The 15,619-nt window shown below is 47.2% G+C and overlaps 1 protein-coding gene across 1 annotated transcript; it reads left to right on the top strand.

Annotated features, from left to right (window-relative positions):
- Positions 1-7,099: 7,099 nt before the first annotated feature.
- On the top strand, positions 7,100-14,498 carry ACVR1B (activin A receptor, type IB). The gene is made up of 8 exons (XM_009319880.1): positions 7,100-7,334; positions 8,536-8,784; positions 10,011-10,241; positions 10,630-10,797; positions 11,379-11,535; positions 12,054-12,178; positions 12,838-12,968; positions 13,165-14,498. The coding sequence occupies exons 1-8, from the start codon at positions 7,160-7,162 to the stop codon at positions 13,288-13,290; spliced, it is 1,362 nt and encodes a 453-aa protein (XP_009318155.1). The 5' UTR covers positions 7,100-7,159; the 3' UTR covers positions 13,291-14,498.
- Positions 14,499-15,619: the final 1,121 nt, after the last annotated feature.

Below are 15,619 nucleotides of genomic sequence, written 5' to 3'. Positions count from 1 at the left end.
TTTTGTTCGTGCTGTCCAGTAAAAGGTGTGAGCTCAGCCTGGCTTCAAGGGCGCGAGCGAGCTGCGTTTGCGGAGCTGGGAGCAGGATGGCAGGGAATAGGGACCCTAACCCTGTGAATTGTTTGCTGCTTGAGCAGCCATGATGCACACTCTGTGCCTCCTCAGCCAGCAAGGGCTGCCCTTACTATTGTGCTTTATACAAGAGATCTTAACAGCTGCTCATTTCAGGGTAGGCTGGAAAAACATCCTAATTTCTGCAGTGCTTGGGAGCTGTGAACCTCTGTGTGCATTGGTAAACAGAGCAGAAAACACCCCCCCACACTCCTTCCTTTAAAAAAAGGAAAAGAAAAAAAAGAGGTGCCTCTGCAGCGATGGTTGCAGGGTGGTTGTAGGTAGGCTTTGTTTGCGTGCTTGAAATAAAGCAAAAGAATACCGTGGGGAGCAATCTTGGGCCAGCAGATTTTATTATTAACACCTGCTTAAAATACTTACCCGGTTAAATCAGGCAAACTCCGCGTGGTCCATAAGTTATATCCTACAACTTTCCAAGAAAGACTTCTCTAACTGGAAATTAAAAACAGTGTCCAACAAGCATTCTTGAACTCCTTCAGCTCCTTGGCCAGACAGCTCGGATTTTTTTTTCCCTGGGTACGCCGTCCGCTGCCAGTAGTGGATGCTCCGGAAATCGCTATTGCGAAAGGAGTGAAGTAAAACGTCAATTCTGTTAACAGCAAGCAAAGTTCACTGGGTGTTGACCAGTGGAAATATGTTCTCCACCGCACAGCCAGCGCGGTTATCTGAGCAGACCGAGAAGGAATTGCTCGTCTCGAGGGAGAAAGCTGCGATGGTATTACACGGATGAAACGTTCACTGGTGCTGAGCTTGTAGAGTCAGACCCTTGAGTGTGAGCAGTTGTGTGGGGTGGGAGACCTCTTTTGTCCTCATTATTTAAGCCACTGGCTTTCCAGCCTCCCTTCTCATTGACTGTGGACCCATGTGTTTATTTTTTTCATCAGGAAGGCAGACTTCACTGCACATTAAAGTCCCTCAACAAAGGCTTGGTTTTCTAGTGCTTGCTGCTTTCTGTGGGCTTTTTGGAAGTAACCTGTGGACTGCTGGGTGTCGGAATGTAGACTACACATTAAACAACTTGTTATTTAGACTCTGAAAAAGCATGTGCCAATTGTCTGAGAACACACAGCATCGGTTTTAAGTCTTGAAAGCCATCAGTAATGACCTGTGCATCTGCCTTGCCATGCAGCTGGTTTGCAGGACTTTCTTCCACAGTGCTGGTATGGTATGGGTGGCTCCTAAACTGGTTTCCTAGCAAGTTAAAACACAAAATAGGTGTCAGACCAGAGCCTGGAGAAGGAGTTTGGAACCATATGTCTGTTTTCTGAGTTGAAGAGCAACAGCAGCAGCAATGTCAAGGCTTCTTCTAATTAACCTATTAATGATGAGACTCCTGTCAATTTGCTTATTTAAAATTCATTTAGAAGCTCTCCTTTTGTGTTACTTGAGTGGATGCAGAGAAGGTTCTTCGCTTTAAAAGTGAGAGCATGTTCTTCCTGCCTTTATTTTTTTTCCATTTAGTATATGTTTTCTAGTCAGCCATGATGTGTTCATGTCAGGTTCAACCTGTGCCAGGGGACTGCAGCCAGCTTGAAAAAGTTGGAACTCTTGTTTCCAACTTTAAATATCCTAGTATAATTTTTAGTTTCTGGATGACTTGCGTGAAAGTGCTTTTTTCGTAGTACTTTGCAGCTAATTTTAACTCTGTTTCATTTAGCAGCAGTGGGTCAGTAGATTTCATAAGCACCAGCAAGGAGCAAAAGAGATGTTGAGATCTTTGAAAGTAGGAGGAGAAGTTGATGGGGCAGCAAGATGTAGGAAGGATATTCGAGGTGGTGGTACTGTATCTACAGAAGAGCAAATCTGTACTCATTGCTTCAGCTCCTTTGTAAGGAAACAGGGGCAGTGTGAGCATCCAGAACTGGCCTTGCACTTGATTTTGGAGACCGTGGGTATAGGTGAGCTGACTCTGGGGCTTGGAGAAGATACTGGTGTGCTATACAAGGCAGGCATTTTGGACTTGGGGCGTATCCTAGAGAGGGATGTAGGGATCCCAGTTATTGATGCCAGGCAGCAGAAGAATCGAGGTGAATATAATGGATCTGTGTTTTTAAAGTCTTCATCAGATAGCTTTGAGTGTCCTCATCCCTGCCTTTTGAAAATGAAGCCCTGGTTGTTTTCTTGAAGCGCTGTTCTTGGGGTGGTATGGTTGAACAAGGAGCACAAAGGGACTCCTGGAACAGACCTCTGCTCCCTTGCCGCAAGGGAATGGATTTTATTCCTAACCTGCTCTTGGGCAAAACACTCTGTGATAAAGGTTATTCTTTATTTATTTCGGCACAGCGTATAGCGAAACACTGAAAGGTATTTCTTTCTTCCAAGCATGTTTACACATGTCCCTCTTCATTATAGCATCTAAAGAAACAGCAGAGGTACAAACCCAATTGTTTTCCATTTCTCTTGCTAACATTATGCTGCTGCAGCATTAAAACATCACTACCAGATTGGGTCTCATTAAGTTAGGTGCTGTACAGAGACATAATAAATTGCAGCTCCTGTTCCAGAGCCTTATAAAGGCTCAGAAGTCAGGGGAATCATCGTTCTTCCAGCCTCGGTTCAAACTGTTGAAAAAGAACAGCAGCTTACAATCTCTGCAAAAATCTGTTTATCTGGTAAATATGTGGGTGATTATTGGCAATTTCACCAGTGATCATCTTCAGGTTAATTATCTTAATACATCTTGATCAGGTAGCATTTAGCCCTGAGAAAATGTCATCTTGCATAGCACAGCTTCAGGAGATTTTGGAAAATGTATTCCAAAAGGTGGTTAACACCATTACATTAGATTTTGCTGTGAAACTTTCCCCTGTCTAGCTGCAGAGACATCTTGACACATGCAATCCTGTGTGAGAATAAATATGTGCGAAACGAGCTCAGATAGTTGCTGAAAAAAAAAAAAAGAAATGTTCTTTGGCTGTCGGAGCTTAATATTTTAGTCTCCCTGGAGCCTAGAGCTCTAACCCACGGACCCCCCCTGCTTGTTTGGATTGATTTTGCAAATCCACGTCACCTTTAATGGGGGAATTTGGTGCAAGAGGGCCTTCTCTTGTTTTCCTCTCTGCTGTAGTTAATGCAAAGGGATACTAATACCTCTGTGACCCCGGTTCCTGCCGGGAACAATCCTGCTGCCGCCTGTAACTCATGACCCTCGCTGGGTACCTTGCGGAGAGCAGAAGCACCTCTTGGGCTCAGGGTGGTCACCTGAAGGAGTACCCAGCCCAGTAGCCGAGCCCTGGGCTGCGTTAGTCAAGGATCAAGGAGAGTTTGGCTTTTGGCAGTGCCGACTGACTGCTCCGGTTTTTAGGAGGAGCGGTGAGGACCGGCACCGGGCTGGCTCGCTCCTGCGATTGATGTCACGACCACCTGCGCTCTGCCTTGGAGTAAATCGCAGTGAGGGTTTGCTTCAGTGTAAATACCAACCTGATCCATCTCTCGAGTGAGAACAAAGCTTTCATTCTGAGGATCTGCAGCTTAATGTTAGGCTTGTTTAAACAGCTTCTTTAAAGGGTTGGGTTTGTCTCTGAGCAGAATGTCAGAAAGAGCGTGCTGAGCAGATAGAGCAGACTCTGCTGCCAACTTCTGTAGCACCTTTCATGCAGACTCATCCCCAGGCGTTCTGCGAGAGGGGAACTCGCCGCCCCGGCTGTGTGAAGTGCTCTTTTGTTTTCCTTTGCCCCTTCTATTTTCTTCAGTCCAGTCAGTTTATTAAGTAGATTATATGTTTTGCTCAATGGGAGCTTTTCTTCCCAAATAAAAAGAATGCTGTTGGCATGAAAAATGCTTTTATTCACTCCTGTCTCCATTTGCTTCGCCCCAGGCGTCCCCGGCTGCTCTCAGGAGCACCCGAGAGATGCCTGGCGGGGGGGCTCTGCATACCTGTCCGTTTTCTGACCCCCACCCAAGGGGAAACAACAGTTGCTTTTTCCTGGCTTCTGGTGTTGCTGATATGAGAAGAATTTTCCCTTCTGGTTAATCAAACTTGAAATGCTGGACCTGCGCGGGTTGCCCTGTAATTCTCTCTGCCGGAAGCTCCCCAGTTCCCGGCGAGCCCCGGTGCAGACAGGCCTTTCCTCCCTGGCACGGCCGGTGCCTGCAGGAGCGGGGCCCTTCTCGCTGCAGCGCTGGCAGCCGGCAGTAGGTGATGCTTAGGGAGGATATGGCTGTGTAGCTTTTTCATAATAAAAATAAAGACAGAGTCGACTCCTGGCTGCACGAGGGAGGCTGGAGCTGGACTGCAGCTTCTACCCAAGGATCTGGCCATCTTTCCTAAAATTTGAGTGCCTACCTGCAGCACAGAGGTTATGGACTGGAATAGCTAGAAAGCCCCGTCAGGGTCGCTCGTGAAAGGTGTAGCAGAAGTACATACGTGTGCTGAAGGCTTAATTTTCTTTGTTCGTGTGGCCCTCCTTACCGTAGGGGTTTTGGAGGTGCTAACTGTAAGAATTGCTCTTAAAAAAGAGCAGTTGTCTCAAAGGGGGAGCAGCAGCTGACAACACTAGGAGGTGAAATGAGGCCGTGCACTGTGGGGCATACCCCTCCTTAGCAGGAAACTTCTGCTTTCTGCGCGGAACAGATAAGGATCTTCTTACTCTGTCCCTGTGCACTGGGGCTCTGGTATCGTACCTTGCAGGTAAACTGATTTCTTTTAATTCTACAAATGAAACTGAGCGGATACAACCAGCTCCTCTGCTTTCCTTCTCAAAGGGATGCGTAGTTTCAGGCCAGATACTTCAGTAAGAAGTTTACAAAACCAGTTTTATTGGTGCATTGAAGTGTTTTGTTTACTTCTGAGCTTCTGGAAGCGAAACTGCCATAGCCTAAATCTTGGGTTTGAGACCTTTGTTCTGTTAGACTCATTTCTAAGTTCAGTTTTGCTGTATCTAAATCAAGTTGAAAAGACCATGATGAAACGCGTGTTGTTTAAATGTTTTTAATTTGTATCTTGAGTTTTTGATAAAGTAATAAAGGAGATGCTTTAAAACACTATTTCCTTTTAAGTATACTTGAAGGTAGGAATGTGCCCTGGCTGCTCTTTCCTTTCTCATGTTTTCATAAAAACTCCATTATAACCAACCTTTGTTCCCCCAAGTGTGCATATTTTTCAGAAGAATTGTCTTTTCTGTGCTCTGATGACCACTGGAAAACGGTGTACTCGGAGCTGTTTGTCAAGCTGAACATTAGTGGGGTTTTTTTTTTCTTTCATTATAACCTTTCCCCTTAAAAGCTGCATAATTGATGGGTACAGTGCCCTCAACCCTTCTCAATATGGTTCAGTCTCAGGGTCTTCCCTGAGAAATGGTTGTCCATTTTCTATTCTATGTCCCTTTTCCTTGGCCTGTGCTAAGCACATAGTAATAAGCTATATTTGCTCATGATGCTTTTTAAAGATGTCTCACTGAACAGGTCTTCTGCGTTTTACTGGCTTTTTACTGCTTCTGCAGTTTTGAATCTGTTGGTTCAAAACTCACCAGCGTCTGCATTTAGCCTGTCTGAAATACTGCAGCCCACCTTTGAGCTGTTAAGCAGCTCACAATAACAGCTAGGAAATGAAGAGCACAGTGTCCAGAGAGAATTAAGTGAATAGTAATGCAATTAGCCTAACCGATTTACCTAGGACACTGGAGATAAGGCATAATGGGTGTCTGCTTCCTAAACGAACCCTGAAGTTGATCAGGACCTGCTTGTTTTTCGTTAAGTTCAAGGTAACGTGCCCCCAGCAGCATAACTCTCCGCTGCGCTTTGGACCGTGTGCTGGCTGGGAGCAAGAGGCTCTTCCAGTGCCATGAATATACTTGAATGCTGATGCTCCTTAAATCTGCTGGTTGCCAGAGATGGTGTGACTGAGAGCTTGGCATTTCCCTTGCCCCACGGGAAGGTGGCTGACACACACAAGTGTTGACAGTGACTTTCGTTTGTGTCTTTAAACCGAGAGGGTACAAGCGGACGTAGAGGATTTAGCTATTGGACTGGGGAGAGTTAACTGTGGCACTTGTATCTTTTAAAACACTTCTTCAAACTTTCTCTACCTGAAAGACCATTTCTGCAGCGGGTAAGTACATGTTTCTGAATCCCTCCAGGGAGGCTGAAAGATCTGATGAAAGCTGAAGAAAATAGTGTGTGCTGCTAAACAAGCCCCACCCTTCTTCTTGACATTGTTGTATTCGCTCTTTGTTCCCAAGGATGGCGATGCCTGGGGATTTGCTTACAGTTCTTCAGGCAGCTTGAGAAAAGCACAATGACAGCTGGGAGGCGGAAAAATGTGGGAATCTGCCTTGGAGTTTCTCCTTTGCTCTTTACCCAAATAATCTTCACGGTGAGCAGGCAAAAAGCCAGGAATGTATTTGACCCAAGGTAGTGTCTCGGATCAGGAAAGCAGTTACTAAATAAGTGACTGATCTAGTTGGGTGTAGCACACTTGGCTTGTGTAGTCAGTTTGAATTGGTTTTGTTTTGGCATCTGCCAACTGCTTGTTGTCTCCCACGAGCTGGGGCGGTTGTCCCTCACTAACCCGTAACGGGCAGCTCGTCTTTGGCGTAGCTGAGGAAGCCTGGACAGGCAGCTCAGGTGAAATGGAGTCTGTCAGTTTGAGTAATTATTGTTTTCAATTTGAATTCTGACCCTAGGTTGGGTTGGGAGCGGATTTTGGTAAAATCTAGTCTAGTTTGCAGGGATGACTTGGGTCATCTCTGTTAGTGGTTGCAACAGGGGCAGGAAAAGGGCTGTCTGGGCAGTCATCTTCTGGAAAGGCTCCTCTGCTTCCACGTTGTATTTTGTGCTTCAGTTGGGTTTTTGCAGGTCTGAAATACTGAGTATGACTTGTTCTGTTCCTAAAGTCTAATTCCTGAGCCTAAGAATGGCCCGTTCCCTCTGAAATAGGAAATTTAAAGACGAAAGTTTTCTCTTGTCTGAGCATTTGTTCTCTGGTGGGTTTTATGGAGGTGGTCGTGTTTTGATTTCTGCAGCTTTGACATGTTTGTGCTCCGACTGCAAACAAGCGAACTCCACGTGTGAAACGGACGGCGCGTGCATGGTCTCGGTCTTCAACCTGGATGGTGTTAAACATCACGTTCGGACCTGCATTCCTGAAGCAAAATTGAGTCCTGCTGGGAAACCCTTCTATTGTCTGAGTTCAGAAGATCTGCGTAATACTCACTGCTGCTACTCTGATTTTTGCAACAAAATTGATTTAATGGTTCCCAGTGGTGAGTAGAGAGCTAAATAAATTGTCTGTTTGAAGTGGGGAGGAGAGAAGCTGTCTGTTTGGGATTGGGAATAAGGAGTTCTCGACCCTGTTTTCACTTCTTCCCTTAGGTTGCTGTGTGTTCATTTCCTTGATCTGTAAAGTGGAAATAATAACAAACTACTTCAAATTAAAATGTGAAGTTGCTTGAACTCCCCTGTGGCCAACAAAATGTCACCAGATGATGAGGTTGTACTTTAGGGTAGGAGAAGCTTCCAAAGTTTGGAGTTTTTTGCAGTTTTACTGCACTCGGTAGCTCCATATTATGCGACTCCTCTCACCTTATCAGCCCTGCTGCTGGTTTTCTCACAGGCTCCTGAAAGCAGCAGCAGCAGCAATGTTCACCTACAGTTAAATATAAGTTTCTGCTGCATGATGCTCTGTGCCTGCAGTGGCCTGAGGGCACGGCTCGGATCCCTTTTCTGGCATTTTTATCAGATAGAGTGGCTTTCCTTCTTCTAGGACTGGAGATCCTTTCAGTGATGAGCCATGAGTATGGAAACCCGGCAGCAGCTTCAGAGTAAAGTGTGTGGGGTGGAGGGATCCTGAATAGGCGAAGAGGAAGCAGCCCTGCCTTTGAGGGTGTGGGAAACGTCTGCTTCTTTCTAATTCCTGGGACAGAGAGGGCATGCAGTACTTCCTCGTACCTCATTACTCTCCGTTTTGAGCTAAAGTGGGTCGTATGAAGACTGCAGTATCCATTTTCCTTGGGTGCAGTGGGGAGGTCTTATTTGTTCTAAAACAGACAAATAATTGTTGACTTCAGGTACCAGTCTTCACTGGTTGTTACAGGAAGAAGGGGAAGGAGGGAGAAACTGGATGGTTTTTCTCTGGAAGGTAAAATGCAGGCTGTTCTAGCAAATTCAGCCCAGAACAGGCTCCCGTCCTCTTTTAAATAGCAAGTGCCAATAATCCCTGATCCCACAATTGAAGCACCATCTTCTTTTGGGGGTTTTAGCTGTGGTTTGCCTGCCTGATGACTTGATCAGTCCCATGTTAACGCTGTTATTTGATGTGTCCTCTACCATCCTGGAACAGCAAGCTAAAATTGTCCAGGCTCTGAGAGGATAATTAAAACACAAGAAGAAAGTCCTTAAAGAACACTTACGAAGGAGTGATAATTTTCTAAAAGTGTCTGGTTTTCTCGTCCCTTTCCTCTCAAGGACACCTGAAAGATAACGAACCCCCGTCGAGCTGGGGTCCTGTGGAGCTAGTGGCAGTGATTGCCGGACCTGTCTTCCTTGTGTTTGTTGTCATGATCATAGTCGTCTTTGTTTTTCATCACCACCAACGAGTCTATCACAATCGTCAGCGGCTGGACGTGGAAGACCCCTCTTGTGAAATGTGCCTGTCGAAGGATAAGACCTTGCAAGATCTAGTCTACGATCTCTCCACCTCTGGCTCTGGCTCAGGTATTAAGATATGACTGGAAATGACGAATGAGAACTTGTAATTTTAATGGAGTAGTCTGTTCTGGGCTCCTGGTTGCCACAGCTTTGCACGGCTGTGAGGCTGTTGCCTCGTCAGCCTGTTCATGTTGCCCCATCATGAGTCACGTGGAGGGCGTGTTTTAGATTCTGTCATGCAGTAGGCGCTGTAGCCACGGCCCCGTGTCAGTGTTCAGTGCTTAGGCTAGGTAAGAGCAATAGTTCAACTCCTCCGTAACTGCTGATGTGTAAAAATAGATTTGCGTAGCTTTCCTCCTTTTCTGCAAGAGGATAACTCAAACGGCTACATCTATTTCAAATTTAGCTCTGGAACTGGATTTGGGTTGGAAACGGACATTGGCTGCTCACCTGTGGGTTGTTGGCTTTCAAAGGAGGATGCAGGATGTCACCTGCATCAAAGCTGGCAGGAAAATGGGAAAGATCCCAGCAGCTGAAAATTCTGCAGTGTGCAAATACTGCATTTGCACAGCCCATTTCATCCCAAAGAATCCTTGGGTCTTCTGAAGTGGATGATGTACAGCATTCACTTCTGTAGCACTTAGAAGAAATCATCCCCGGAATAGATAGGGAAGTCATTGTTTTATTCATGACTTTGAACTATGAAAGCAGTTAGGTTAAAAAAAGAAAGAATTTTGCAGCAGATGGAAACCATAGGATAATCCACAGAGGCAGAGAATATAGCAACCTGGTATTTGACCAGGGAATAAACCTTTAGCACCACATCTGCTATATATAAAATGTTTTGGGATCTCTTCTGTACGCACTCTCAGCAGGTGAGCTCTGTAGCTTACGTAAGAGGTGGCAGCTACGTTAGGACTCCTTTCTTAAGAGAAGTTCTGGTGGTTTACTGCTTTTTAGCAGAGTCCGTCTTCAACGAGTTCCACTCTTTGCATATTCAGGCTAAAGTTGCTTTGATCTGCCATAGAGCAGAAGTTTCCCAGCTGCTCTGTGCCTAATCACTGGCGGTTTGCAAGCTACTTCAAAGTGATATGCAGATGCTGCCCGAGCAGCCAAATGGCACGTCCTACGCAGGAGCTACCACCATTTGCTGGTTTGGGTCTTGCTTAGGCTGCTGGTTGTTATCAAATGTAGAGCCTTCTAGGTTTGATGATGCTCTACTTCAGACTCTGAGGTTTCAGGAGTTTCTTTTGCTGCAACAGGCATTCATTCCTTCCATTTCTTGTCCGTAGGTTTGCCGCTTTTTGTCCAACGGACTGTGGCTCGGACAATTGTCCTTCAGGAGATCATTGGTAAAGGCCGCTTCGGGGAAGTGTGGCGTGGCAGGTGGCGTGGAGGTGACGTAGCTGTAAAAATCTTCTCTTCACGTGAGGAGCGTTCCTGGTTTAGGGAAGCGGAAATCTATCAAACCGTTATGTTGCGACATGAGAACATCCTGGGATTTATCGCTGCAGATAACAAAGGTAAAAAGTGCCTCAGTCCTGAGAGCGGAGACTTCACCAGTGTGCTGTCTGCTCTTGGGAGGTGCATTTCTTCGCTAGGATTTACAATTAAATGGTTAGAGAAAACGGTCAGCATGCTTTTCAAATAGCTACGTATTTGAATGTTTCTCGCCAAAAGATGGTAAAATTACTGCTGCTGTTGAGAGGCGCAGTGGTGCATCAGCTGTAGCTTACAAAGTCGTGTTTTGCCTTAAAGTTCTTTACCTTATTTGCCCCCAGGTTGGCTGTTGAGCTGCAGCCTTACCCAGCAGCTCTCCTCTGTACCAAAAAGACAGGGTGCGACATGCTCGATGGTCGTGTGCTGTCCCTGCGTTGTATCTGTCTGAGCACGGTCTCTTTCCTGCTGCAGATAATGGAACATGGACTCAGCTGTGGCTTGTCTCTGATTACCATGAGCACGGATCTCTCTTTGACTACCTTAATCGATACACAGTGACTATCGAGGGGATGATCAAGCTCGCCCTGTCTGCTGCTAGCGGGCTGGCCCATCTGCACATGGAGATTGTGGGTACTCAGGGTAAGAGCAAAGTTTGAAAAGGTGCTGGGAATTCTTGAGGGGAGAATAAAGCAGAATTGATGAGGGGGACTGATGTGATGCACAGAAAACACTGGCTGAGTCGGCCCCGATTCATCTGGTCAGTATTCACCAGAAATAGACTGATTGCTTTGGCTGGCTGCAAAGTGGGTTAGCTTTGCGCTAGCTCCTGGGAGTTATATCAGCATTTCACACCCCCATCCTAAAATTGGTGCTAGTTGGGTGGGATGTTAGCGCAGGCAGCAGCAGAATTATAAACTCCTTACGTCCGCATCAACGTGTCTGATGACTGGGACGATGGAGTTTATGTCCCTCTTGAGGCCTCTGGATGCTACTGCATCAGCACTGCCTCGGGAAGCGTAAGTGGAGCCTTTGCATACCATGGCAGCAGGGCTGTCAGCACTGCTCTGTTCTCCAGCACTGAAGTGTATCCAAACAGGAAAATGTGTTGCGACACGGAGAGTTTAACTAACGCCCTGAAATCCGGTACTGCCTCTGCACCAGTTTGACTAACAGATTTCACCAGACCTTGACCCCTGCTTCTTTTTATTTTGCCCTCTTAGGAAAGCCCGGGATTGCTCACAGAGACTTGAAATCCAAGAACATCTTGGTGAAGAAGAACGGCACATGTGCCATCGCTGACCTTGGTCTGGCTGTCCGGCATGATTCGGTTACGGATACGATTGATATTGCGCCGAATCAAAGGGTCGGAACCAAACGGTAGGAGAACGGAGTTCTTGGCCAGTGGTTGAAGGCATCGGGGTGTGACTAGCAAATGCCTGAGCTGCTGGTTGAGCACTGGTGAAATTCTCTGTCTTAAGCATTTCCAGGTGTCTCGCAGAGTGTCAGCATTGTGCCCGGATTGATGTTGAAGGGATGTCAGTACCTTCGTCTCCAGGTGCTGTCAAGCTGAGAGGTGTAGGCCAGCTACGTAAACTCGGCACCAGGGAGCTTGTATAATACTTGACAACAAGCTTGGCGTTCTCCAAAGCCTGTTGGGGCCTGCTGTCCGGAGCCTGATGTGCTTTTGAACGTTTTTATCCCTTTCCCAACTTGCTATTCTTTTTGAGTTCTTTTGTTCGCTCTGTTAGACCATGGGGCCCAGTTCTGTTCTGATTAAGGCTGTGCAGAGCACAGCTTTGTCTGCTGGGAAGTGCTGCATGGGAAAACTTGCCATTTACTATCTTCTGGAGAATCCTCTCTCAAAATTAACATGCCGTTCCTTTTCTGTTCTGCAGATACATGGCCCCTGAAGTCTTGGATGAAACCATTAACATGAAGCATTTTGATTCATTTAAATGTGCCGATATCTATGCCTTGGGCTTGGTCTACTGGGAGATTGCTCGAAGGTGCAACGCAGGAGGTAATACCCTTCATGTGCTCGTGCCATTGGCTTGGCTTGCTCCTGGGTCTCCCAGCCTCGGTGTTTCTCTTGATCAGGTGTTTGCGAGGTTTGAGGGGAGCCTGGAGAACAGGGCTGCGGGAGGATATGTCCGCGTGTGTTGCTACCGAGGGAGTTAACAGAAGTGACCCATGACTGCTGTTAAGACTGGCCCGTGTGGGGAAGTGGGGGTTAATGCTGTGATGGCTGATGTTCCTTTGGGTGGATTCTAAAGAAGTAGTGGTGCCGATTTGGTGGGTGACTCTCTTCCCCAAAATCAGTATAAATGAGTGTCTTGGCACACCCAGCTGCAGGCAGGAGTGCAGCACCGTGGTGCGTGTGACAGTCCTTCTGCCCTCGGCTCAGCCGAGATTCGATGACCTTGCCTCTGTGCTGGGAGGTGTTGATCGCAGCACGCTGACTCTGTTCCAGTTTGGGCAGCTGCATTTTATTTCCCTCTTTTTTTTTTTTTTGTAAACTCAAATCCCAGATTCTTCATTTCTGTTCTAAATAACTGCAAAGTGTTGACGCATCTCAGCAATGAGTCATGTAGTATAAACCAGTATCGGTCTGCCTTCAGTGAGCACTGTGGTGATGATCCATTCTCCCAGGAATTGCATTTCCCCTTCTCTGCCTTGCAGGTATCCACGAAGAGTATCAGCTTCCATACTATGACCTTGTACCCTCTGATCCTTCTATTGAAGAGATGCGGAAGGTCGTATGTGATCAGAAATTACGGCCTAATATCCCGAACTGGTGGCAAAGCTACGAGGTAAGGTCTACTTTCATCTTCACATCCCCTTCCTCCTCGGTAAGGTGAGTAAAGAGTAAGTACCATAAGACGAGCTCCAGTTTTAGGAGGAGTGGAGGCTGTATCGGTGGCCAACCAGGCGGCGGCAGCCTGGCAGAGACCGACTTGGGATCAGGGAAGAGGAGAGCACTGACATCTGCCGTTGTTTCTTGCCTAGGCACTACGGGTGATGGGTAAGATGATGCGAGAGTGCTGGTACGCCAACGGAGCGGCTCGACTCACCGCCCTCCGCATTAAGAAAACCCTCTCACAGCTCAGTGTCCAGGAAGATGTGAAAATCTAGGCTCTGAGCCCCAGCAGGAGGAAACTGCACAAAAGCTGCCATGCTAGAGTAGACGTGTGATGGAGGCCTACCTCGTGTTTCTGCCCAATCTACTGCTACCAACCAGGCAGCGTGACCTACAGGCTGCTAGGTGGGGTGACGGAGCCTATTGAATTGCTCTCTTCCCTGCTTGGGTATGAAACAATCAGAAACCTTTTATGATCACCTCCTGACAGCGTGAAGACTTGAGAGGGACTTAACCTGAGGGATCTCAGCCATGATCGTAACTCTTGTTTCTTTAATGGAAATCCCTGTAAAGTTCAGTGCGCGCAGTGCACCCGTTGGCAGTGTTTGAGGCCAGGGTGCTAGGTGCTGGGAGTGGGAAGGGAAAGGGAAGGTTTTCTTGCCACGCTCTGAGGATTTTTCCAGGGACTGGCACGTTAATGCAGAAAAAGCATTTGCAAAACAAATGGTGCTCCCTTCTGAGAGGCTGAGCCTGAACAGTTTATCAGCTTCATGAAACCATTTCCCTCCTTTTTCTTAAGCTTGAAAAATTCTAAGTCGAAAACAGAACTCTGACTGGCTGTCAGTGTGCGCAATGGTGTATGCATGCGCGAGGTGCGCGTGTCCCCTGTGCCTGTTCATCTCCTTCCGTAGACGTGCAGTGTCTGCCCGTAGGGTGGCTCATCTCTGTTCGTGCTTTCTGTGCATGTGCAAATCTAGAGTGTCCTTTTTTTGAGCTGTGCGCGCTGGTGCTCTCCTTGTTGAGTAGTGAGCATTGTCTAGCTTGGACAGGCTGCTTAAAACCAGATCCTTAGCTCTCCGATGGGTGCTGTGGCCTTGCTGTCCGTACGCCGGCTGCAGGAACTTCCCATCAGGTTGCCTCACTGCCACCCCTTCCCTTTTTTAAGACAAAACAAATGAGGAACTGACTTCAGTCCTGGAATCCAGGCTTTTTGTCTTGAGCCCCTGGGGTTTGTAATTCTTGGTAGGGTGGAAGGAGAGACCTGGGGCGGGAGGAGATGCCACGGAGCTGAGATGCGTGTCAGAGAGAGAGCGGGCACTGCGCCTGGCTGGAAGGAGACCAGGCCACAGGGAAATGCAGGAGACCATTCTCGTAGGAACGCGATTCCCGAGTCCACCGTCCAGGCACCCTCGCAGGCGCGCTCGGCAGCGTGGGGCAGACTTCTCAGGGCCTGAGCCGCAGGGGGCCGGGGGCCGAGAGGCACTCGGCAGGATCTGACAGCGGGGTGTGGGTTTGGAAACCAACGTCCATCTTTTTAATATACATATATAAATATCTCATAATCTGGAAGTGGCTGTGTATAACTTGTGGGGTGGGGGGAACTGCATGAATTTTCTTTTGATTAAATGCCAAATCAGGGTGAAGTAGAGTTGGTTTGACTGTTGTCTACAGCTGGGCCTAGCAAAAATGGAAGTAGCTGAGGACCGAGTCTGTTGTGCTGACCGCAGCGTTAAAGACAGTCTGGGAAGTGCCGGTTGTTTGGTGGTTAGGTCAGTATCTACGGTGTATAACTCTGAAGCCATAACTTTTAACTGGAGTGGTTTTGATTATTTTTTTTATTATTATTTTATGGGAGGGTCTGGATTTTAACTTTTTTTAATATTGTTAATTCTTTATAAGAGAAGAAAAACAATCTATAATTATTACCTCTTGACCTGTTTGTTTGTAAAGAAATCACTGCAAAAAAAAGAAAAAAAAAACCAAATGCACACAGCTCGATTTACACTGGAACTGTTTCTACTCAAACCTTGCGCCTGCTCTGTAAGGTGAGGTTTCATCTCTGCTCCGGCCACCGGGGTTAACTTTTTTTTTAAACGCTCTGTTCTTGCTGTCTGTGTATCTGTCCGTGTGTCCGTCTTCCCCCAGACTCCCTATCTTGTCTGTGACTTTGTGTAAAGTGAGGAGTGTGTTTTTTGCATCGTGTTTGGAGCCATTTTGCATCCTCCCGTGGAGTTTAGCGGTCGGGCGGTGCAGAGCTGTCGTGGGAGGGCTGGCAGACTTTCGGGCTGGTTCATGGAGCGGTATGGAGCGTACGCTTTGTGAATGTACAGCTTCCCTTCCCTTTCTGATTTGTTCTGACTCGCATCTCAGCCAGAAGTGAGGAGTGTGTTTTTTGCATCGTGTTTGGAGCCATTTTGCATCCTCCCGTGGAGTTTAGCGGTCGGGCGGTGCAGAGCTGTCGTGGGAGGGCTGGCAGACTTTCGGGCTGGTTCATGGAGCGGTATGGAGCGTACGCTTTGTGAATGTACAGCTTCCCTTCCCTTTCTGATTTGTTCTGACTCGCATCTCAGCCAGAGGTTACCGTGTGTCTCCAGTACCGTATGT

The sequence above is a fragment of the Pygoscelis adeliae genome, unplaced genomic scaffold (assembly GCF_000699105.1).
Source record: "Pygoscelis adeliae isolate BGI_AS28 unplaced genomic scaffold, ASM69910v1 Scaffold243, whole genome shotgun sequence".
Classification (NCBI taxonomy): domain Eukaryota; kingdom Metazoa; phylum Chordata; class Aves; order Sphenisciformes; family Spheniscidae; genus Pygoscelis; species Pygoscelis adeliae.
The sequence above is the reverse complement of the archived record's forward strand: the minus strand, read 5'-3'. Positions and strand labels throughout refer to the sequence as shown.

Bases quoted from the DNA above. Each gene is read 5' to 3' on its own strand.
- ACVR1B (XM_009319880.1), top strand. From the start codon at position 7,160: ATGGTCTCGGTCTTCAACCTGGATGGTGTTAAACATCACGTTCGGACC. The intron at 8,785-10,010 runs GTATTAAGATAT...TCTTGTCCGTAG, and splicing joins CACCTCTGGCTCTGGCTCAG to GTTTGCCGCTTTTTGTCCAA. The intron at 11,536-12,053 runs GTAGGAGAACGG...TCTGTTCTGCAG, and splicing joins CAAAGGGTCGGAACCAAACG to ATACATGGCCCCTGAAGTCT.